We start from the raw sequence: 9,138 nt of genomic DNA, 5'->3' as shown, positions 1-9,138 counted from the left end.
CAACAGTAAAACAGATAACTTCTTCTTAAAAACCACTTTTGCATTACTTTGAACCGTGAACCTTGAAGAATTTGGGCTAGAGCAGCAGAGGACCATATCAGGTGCTACTCTTGTGAGCTAACAGGAAAGTCTCCACAGTCAGGGGATCTCAATCAGATAGATCACCTTTGGTATATGGTGCAATGGGAGATTCCCATCGTGAATGCACAGCTGACAAATCTGCATCAACTGCATGAGGCCATCGTGCCACGATCAATCTTTGAGGAATGTTTCCAGTACTTTGTTGAATCTATGCCATGAAGAATTAAAACAGCTCTGAAAGCAAAAGAGTGTCCAACCTAATACTGACAAGGTGTATCTAATAAAGTATCTGCTGAGTGTGTCCAACCCACGAGCCTTCTGCTATGAACATAATGAAAACATGGATATCCAAGCTATCTGAACCCACGTCAAAGTGATGTGAGCGTAACAGAAACTTCAAACTGACAGGTCGCCAAACAATTGCACAGATGCAACCTATTTCACTCCTGACAAACATTCCTACTGGATAAAAAGTAGGTCCGTCAGTCTTTCTTCACACTGGGAACAATATGAAACATGTTCCATCCACAGATAAGCAGCACTAAAAACAGAAAATGGGCACATAGGTTTTAAAGATAACCTATGTGTTTCTGTTACCCAAGGACACGGGTGCTAACCAACAGAGGGTATGCCAAAAAAAAAAACATTTTACTGCTCTCTGCCACACTCTAAGATAAATAAGCAGTACTATGATTTCATGTAAAAGATGTTGGACAACAACCATGCAAAATTGCCCCATAGAGGTGCTGATATCTACCGCTTAACATTCATTATCCCAAGAATCCTGTTAAAACCCAAACAGTCATTGATTCAAGTGCTTGTTATGAAAGAGTTTCTCTGAATGAGGGCCTTCTCCCTGGACACATCCAAACAATCCTCTTGTAAGGGTTGTAGTGAAATGTAGAAATGTTGTTGTCGCAGGGCAACTCTGGATATGTGTCCCACTGCTTTGTAGTAAAAGAGGAACAGAAAGAAATGTGGTTCTTGAGATGTGACATTGTGGGCTAGATTCATGTCTTTGCTAATACTTCATCTCCAGCAGTTGTAATATATTTATAGGTGCGTTGAAGCTGAATTGTAGCTGTTTTATTGCATCTGTACACGTTTACTTATCTAGACTTAATTTTGGGGGGAATCTTGATATTTTTGATGACAAGATATAAGAACTTTCCATTTCAGATTCAAGTTATGACCAAGTCAACTCAAAGACAAGTTTTTGTCTTTCTAAAAATATTTGATTGTTTAGCTTGCTGGATAAAAGCCAACACACTCGGGTTGTGAAAATGTTTGACGTTATTTTTTCAGGAAAAATCTAATAACCTTGCAGAAAAACAAAAGACTCTCCAATCTCTCAAAATGTACAGAAACAAACTCCAACCTTCCTGCTCTACGTGACCTATTTATCTCCATTGCCCTGCTGTGAGCTGCTCACACAGGACTGGTCCTCCAGGACTCTTAATGGGGCCTCATTTATCAGTGGTGCCACGCTACGGTGGCCACTGCTCCACTTAAAACCTACAGGGGTAAAGAGGGAGCAGGAACAAGAGGAAACTGGGTGACACACAAACCCTGATGCCTAGTTCGATGTTCTCCCCTCCGTAGACGTCCATGCCTGAGTCGAGTAGACCGAGTTCTCCAAAGTAGTCCCGATTGGCCACAAAGGAGCATCCAATCATGGCAGGCGTCCTGCAGCCAGGAAAACACACTATCATGTGACACTGAGCGTTTGCAAACACCAGAATGTGTTTTTTGTGGCTTTATCTGATGTTTATTTTGGAGTACTTTTCTACAACCCAAATCTCCACTATGCAAAGTTTCACACTTTATATTTCAGCCTATTATGTGGAGGGTAAATCTAAACATTTTTGTGCATACTCATGCAATTTATTCTTATTTTTAATTAAAGAATGGAAGGAAATCCAATTTAACACAAATATATGGGTGATAATCAGATAATTAAAATCCTATTTTCACCACTCTCTAATTTAGGCTGTAATTTTTTTATTGCTTTAATGAAGTCTGGTTTCCCATCAGGAGCTTTTTTTCTTGTTTTCCCCTAATCTTCCCCAAAACTAAAAAAAGAACTTGGTGGCAGTTTTATTGAAAATCTTAAAGAAGTGGAAAAAAATACATCTCAGAAGTGTGAGATCTGTGTTCACGTTTAAATGGGAGAAGCTGGCATACCTTATTGGTGCAGACATGTCTCCCTCCTCCCACCACTCTTTGGGTGGATTAATGTACATGCACCACAGTTCCCAGTTGTAGCCATGGCCAGAGTTCTCATAGCGCTCCACCTCAAAGGTATCGTGCTTGATGTTGTCGATTGACGGCAAGATAATCCTCTTGTGGTTTTCTTTTATTCTAGCTAGAACTGGTTCTGCCCTGAAAAAAGTGCAAACACACACACACTCACACATTTAGTTGACTTTACTTTGTGCAGAAACAAAGTTTATAACATCTTTTAAGAGCACCACTTTTTTCATCCACTTCAGTCAAATAGAAAGTTCCTTGTGTCGTCCCAGTTTTATCACTAATTCTGTTTGATTCAGCCGAGTTGAGCTCTGCAGGGGGCAGTGAGAGAACTGCACGGTATACCTTAAGTTATGCACTGAGCTCGAAAATGAGATCCACAAAAAGACATCAACAGGATGTGGCAGTTGTCTTAGCGGGGTTAATAAGGTCCCTCATTGCATGCTAATTTCTTGACAGTATTTAGCCTTTGATTCAGTTCACCACCAAGCGCTCAGCTTTTTTGAATCAGTACAAAACCTTCATTTTTTATGGTTACTAAAAATTTACTTTTACGACAAGTTCTCCAAGAGGGGTCCTGTTTTGGTGTGTGTTTTATGTGTGCATGTGATGTTTTTTTTTAAATAAAATCCGTTCAACCTGATCCCACAGCCTCAAGTGTCTCATTTTAAAACTTCTCAGGCGTGAAATAGCTTGGCTCTTCCTTTTATGCAGCTTCAGCTATCCTTTGTCTTCTCTTTCCATGGTTTCTTTGCACTTTGTAGCACTCTTTTAACACTGATACCCAAAGCTCTATTATTGTCATTGTTGTTATCATGAATAAGTTATTCCAATGTTCATACATTTGGCAAAGATATGTTTTTTTCCAGATTTAATTTTGAGTAGATGTCATTTTTGTTTTTGAATGCTTTGTTTCACTTTAATTTACACTAAAATAAGCCTTTTTCCAAATACCAAAAATTCACTCCTGATTGTGCTTCCCGCTAGATGATAGGACCCACTCACCATGATGGGGTGAACTCCACATGGGCATCAAAAAATCCTGTCACCTCAGCAGTGGCTACCTTCCAACCCTCGATCCTGGCCCTGATCAATCCCTCTCTCTTTTGGTTCCTTACAATCTTCACCAGGCCGGGATAGCGTTTGTTCACATACTCCTCCAGTGGACCTTTCAGTTGCTCTACAGTTCAGAAAATGAAGATAACACATCAAACAAAACAAGTCAGAAATGCTTATAAAGACTGATCTTTAGTTGATCTTTGAATCTGCAGTTTAGCTTATAATCTGCACATGTATCCTTGAACAGTCTGCCAGCTGGAGTTTTCCAGTATTTGATCTGATGTCAGGACTAATAAAGCCTGAAAAGAATATATCACCATTGCAGCTAAGTTGGCGAGTTTAAGAAGAATCTCTACATGCTAAGGAAAGTGCTTGTATTTTTTTTCTTAGCTTCTCTAACATCAGATCCATTGCAGCCCTCTTTACTGAAGAAAGGAGGAAAAAAGAAAAAATGCTGTTCCAGAGTCCCCTCTGGCAGCAACAATCAAAGCCTGACACATTATGCCTAGCTTGCATAATTATTTTCATGCAATCACAATAATTGGAATTCATGTCGATAAATATGAAAGGACAGCAGAGTGAGCTTAAGCAACCATTCCCAGTATGACAACTCTTTTGTCTCACTTCTCTCACTGGCAGTCTGCACTCCTTTATAAACCTCACATCAAGCCTTAGTATTGGTTGTGTGAAACAACATGATAAGAACACAAAGGGCAACCCACTAAGCACTAAGCAGTGTTTTTTTTTTTTTTTAGGCTGTCCAGAGACAAAGAACTAAAAAATATTTAATATACCTATGAAAATATACTCACTGTATATACAGTATATAATCAAAGCATTTCTTTAGCAAAGTGCACATACTAGCCCTTTTTAAGTTCGTTGACATATGTGCACTCAAACAGGCCCAATGAGATTGAGGGTTATACCCCAATTATTTGTGTTAGGTTTGTAAGCTTTTCCAAATGAATACACAAAATCAGCAAAACCACCATAAAGAAAGCTTATTTAAATAAAGCTGATATTGGGAGAACAAAGCCCAAGGGGTGGAAAATGAGTAAAAAACCTGTGAAGCAGAGAATAACATGAGGGACTGTTGCAGAGCGCATGAGTGAAACAAGCTCACAGATGAGCTGACAAAGATTGGCAGAAATCACTTTAGAGCAGCCGGGTAATAAGGAACAGGTCAACATAGAGTGGAGCAGATAATTACGAGCAAAAACCCAAACAAATACTTTCAGACAATCCTAAAGCTCTTATTTAGTTGCATAGAGCCATGTGTGAACATTTTGTCTTTACATTTTGCTTCCAAGGAACCGAACTGTCTTTTAATTCTGTAATTAATTTCATGTTCTTCAGGCTTTCTGAAGGGCCTTCAAAGTTTTTCTTTATTATAATTTTCAGTGCAGTCCTTTATTTGTTTGTTCCTATGAACCATTCACACATAATAAAAGCACCTAACTCAAGGGACAAATTCGTTACTGGCACATTACCAGCAGCTTGTCACAAATACACAATTTGTTTCCTGCACAAAAAATGACAACGATAACACACCAGCAAGGTGATTAGCAAAGAGCTATTAGCCAAAAACTTGACATATGTCAAGAAACTAAACAAGTAGAGGACAAAAGAACTGGCAGCTTAAATAAAAACATCTACAGCAGACGAACAGAATTTGAAAGTTGTGTCCTTAAGAAATAACAAAAAACTGACACACAACCTGAGAGATGCATCTGGCATCTTATGTTTGCAAGTTTCAGTAAACTGCTACATCTATTTCCCATTTTCCTAGCAAAATACAAAGACATGACGGCTTATTAGCTCATCCTATCCTAAATAACCACTAATGTATGCCAACTATTGTCAGCTTTTGCTACACTATCAAAAGCTGAAAACAAACATAAAAAACATACAAATTCATCACCACAACAACACAGTTTATAAATAAAGAAATAAAGAAGCACACATACAAATAGAGAGATGACATAAAAGTTCTCACTCAGCTCCCTGCGGTGCTGTTTTAAGCTCCAACTCACTCTAAACAACACCAACGGGGGTCTACGGTTTCCTGAGCATCAACGACCGCGCCACCTTTGATCTCTCAATCAACTCATCAGCCTTTTCCCTCCGGACCAAAACACTCACAGCCCTTCTTCCTCTGATCACACACACCACGCACACACACACACACACACACACACACACACACCACACACACACACACACACACACACACACACACACACACACACACACACACACACACACAGTGATACACAGAGCAACATTCCTTCAGAGAAAAACACATTTCTCGTGCTCTGTCTTCCATTTCTTTCTCTCTGTTCTTGTACTTCTTTTTTTTCACACATACTCTTCATCACAAACTCATTTCACATGCGTGTTTTTTTTCACATACAAACATATATGGCAAGAGCATGGCGGTGGGTGTCTTGCAGGCAGTAAGAGGGGTAAGCACTATTTGTTCGCTCGCCTCGCCCTGTGCGCCACTGCAATGTCTTCCTCTTTGTGATGGATAGCTGGCTGTCAGCCAACCAGCAGTGTCAAGTGAGAGAACGCTTCAGCTGTCTCAGTCCTTTCACTCTCCCACTGTGTAGCTCCGTGTTTCTTATACTAAGTCCCATTGTTTTATAAGAATGATTAAAATACATCTGTAAGCTGCACTGTCACATATGCTTCTTGATAATGTATAACTTGCTGCATTACCAGATGCCAAAAAGAAATTAACACTCAGACAGCACATTCATGGCTAAGACTAGTTTTTGCGATCCACATCCACACATCCACTTCCATTAAATAAAGCGATCCACATCCACAGCAAAATTTCTTCCTATTCTTTCTTTATCCGCGATGCACCACTCCACCGGGTTTTATAAAATCTCAGCAGGTAGTTATTGTGTATTCTTGCTACAGACAAACAGCACTGACAACAATCCTCTGCCAAGGTGATTCTTGGAGTATAAATTACACCAAAAAATACACAAAGAAGTACAAAAATGTGCTAAACATGAATCACGAATGAAACTAGTTCAGAACCAAAGACCCATGTCCAATTTTCTATTTCCTGCTTGGGCAACATTTTGTAAAAACTTCAGCACACAGCACTTTTAGAAAATGATGTACCCTTTGTATAAGAATGAAATCATGTATTTGCGACACTAAAAGCCAATTGGCTTGGGGAGTGAAACTGAAAAGGTAGGGAAGTCAGAAAGTGTTGGGTGTGAGACTAAGGCGTTGTTGGCTTTGATCTTTTCATGGATTTGTTGACAGTACATGAATTAGACATTGGCAGCCTTATCCCCTAAAGCCTCGACTATCTCATCTCTTTCTTCCTGTTTCCTTGTTATTTTTCTTTGCTTTCTGTTGCTTTCCGTTCTGTTAGATTGCTTCTTCTCCCTCTTCTAGATATTCATTGCCTGCGCTCTCTCCCCTCCTCTCTGTCCGACCTCATTTATCTTAGAGCCTCCCTGTCTCTCATCCTTTCCCTTTCTTGATGCCACTTTCTCTAATAGCCTGGTTTGCTCTCTGAGCCTCTCCTTCTCATCTCCCTTTTTCTCTGTTCTTCATTGCCCCTCCTTTCACTTTGCCTGTTTTCAAACCCTTCAGCTCTCTTCATTCTTTGACCTTTTCTGTCTTCTACGTCATCCCCTCTTCTCTTATTTTTCTCCACCAACACCTCTTTATCTCTGCTGTGCCTCCCCTCTCCTTTTCACTTTTCCCGATTTATCTCCTCGCCCTCCTCTCATCCCTTGCCGTCTCTTCATCTTCTCACCCTGCCCGGTAAATATGACAGAGACATCTCTCCTGTGACATCCAATTGTGTGTTCTGCCTCTATCTGCCTGTCTGCCTCCACAAACACTTGACACCATCAGTCACCTCAGAAAATGCCTCTTTTCAAAAGCAATGACCACAGCTTTTGTCAAGGAGACACTCATCCCCATGACATGCAAACACAGCCCCATCAGAAGTCTGATGCCTTTCATCCTTTAGAAACAATGTTTCAATATATCTGCATGTTTAAGTGTAACAGACATGAAAAAAGTATGAACACATGCTTTGTGTTACATTTATAGTGTGTTTGTGTCTCATTGTGATCTGCCCCAAATGATCAGCTAATGTACATGTCTGCATAGTTATGGTTGTTCCCACCCTCAATCCTAGCCCAGGTTCAACAGTAGCCATGTCTACTAAAACATAATTACTGGGAACAAAAATGTGGTTTGGTGTGTTGCTATATTTAGTTTATTAAAGTCCTTTTATGTCTTGCTTTCAGCTCCTTTATCACAGTGAAGCTGGGGCAGATTAGGACACAAATTTGTCATGCCAAAGTCAAAGAGGGTAGCTCTATAGGAGACTGTGTATGCAATAATCTTCAAACAATACTGGTTTTAGAGGGCTGTAATGCTTTGCCCTAGTTTCCAATGATTGTTTTGACATTTGTAAAACAAGTCTTTTGCCTGGTTGTAACTTCAATCTACAAAACTCGCTTACACAAACTCAGAAGCATTTAAAAAAGTAAAAATAAAGAAAATACTACACATATATCTAAAAACTGGAATCCTTGATGCTGACAGATTGAAATCATTTCTTTGTAACATTGACAAGAATATTTGTTTTCATATGCCGATGCCTGTATGAGAAAAAGTATTCAAATATTCTCTTTTTCACTCACTAGTTTCAGTTTTATAATGTAAAACTTAATTATATAATTATATTCACGTTACATGATACTTATTGTATAAGATAATTATTTCTGGGATGCTGAATGACAATTTGATGTGTATTTTGTTGCTTTCAGTAGAAATCCTGCTGATGACTCAGTGGATTTTAGATGGAAATTCTGTGTTTCACTCACTATAAACCATCTTCTAATCAGAGGGCGAAAAAGCCACTCTTCTTATTTGGTAGTAGCTGAAGAAAATATTTAATCTATACTGACCGTCATCGCTGTTGTCGTCCACCAGGATGACCTCCTTGAGCAAGTGCGCCGGTGTGTGATTGACAGCTGAGTGGACTGAGCGCAGGATCACCGACAGAGCCTCGTTGACGAAGATGAAGATGAGGGAGATTTGGGGAAGGTCTCTTGAGTAGCTGACCTTTCTACATCTGTAGAAAGACACGACACAACACCTGTAAACTACTTGCATTAAGTAATACGAGGAGCACTAGAGTGATGGTTTGGGAAAATTAGTCTACAAAGTTATACAATTAAAAAGACAATCATGATTTTGTATTGATGAGCCCATTTACCATGATTTCTAACATTTCTGATCAATTGAATGTTATATTAAATAACAAGGAATATGCCTTTCTTTTTAAAAAATGAGGACATTTCTCAGTGAACCTTAATTTTTGAGTGCTCGCATATTTAATTTTGAATTTGTAAAAAAGACCAAACTACCTCCATAGAGCTGCTGACATCTTGTTCAATGGGGCTGAAAGGCAGAGCAAGTGCCGCTTCCTGTTCAACTATAATCACAAGGATTTATTTTCCACATTGGCCTTTTAACTGCATGTGCTGTTTCAGATAGAAACCCTATTTTAAACTTGTTTTGTTTAAACAGCTCTAATGAAGCGGAAAGCAGCAGGGTGAGGCTTTGGCTCTAAGTTTAGCACATGTGGGAAAGGAAGGGGCTTCTTTTATTGTCTCCTTTTCACATCTTTTTTTCTTTTATCGATTATCTTATTTCCTCTGTGAAATAATAGCTAATTAGAAGTTATTCTATAACAAA

The 9,138-nt window shown here is 39.2% G+C and overlaps 1 protein-coding gene across 1 annotated transcript; it reads right to left on the bottom strand.

The window, feature by feature from the left end:
* Positions 1-6: 6 nt before the first annotated feature.
* On the bottom strand, positions 7-8,512 carry LOC102304687 (polypeptide N-acetylgalactosaminyltransferase 17; the record flags this gene model as incomplete). Its single annotated transcript, XM_042217686.1, is given in 4 exon segments — positions 7-1,767; positions 2,266-2,463; positions 3,337-3,511; positions 8,346-8,512. Coding segments are annotated over 4 exon segments (718 nt in total), but the record flags the coding sequence as incomplete, so codon positions are not given.
* Positions 8,513-9,138: the final 626 nt, after the last annotated feature.

Source organism: Haplochromis burtoni, unplaced genomic scaffold, assembly GCF_018398535.1.
Source record: "Haplochromis burtoni strain Fernald_Lab_line unplaced genomic scaffold, NCSU_Asbu1 Contig_2601, whole genome shotgun sequence".
NCBI lineage: Eukaryota > Metazoa > Chordata > Actinopteri > Cichliformes > Cichlidae > Haplochromis > Haplochromis burtoni.
This window is presented reverse-complemented; position numbering and strand designations above follow the sequence as displayed.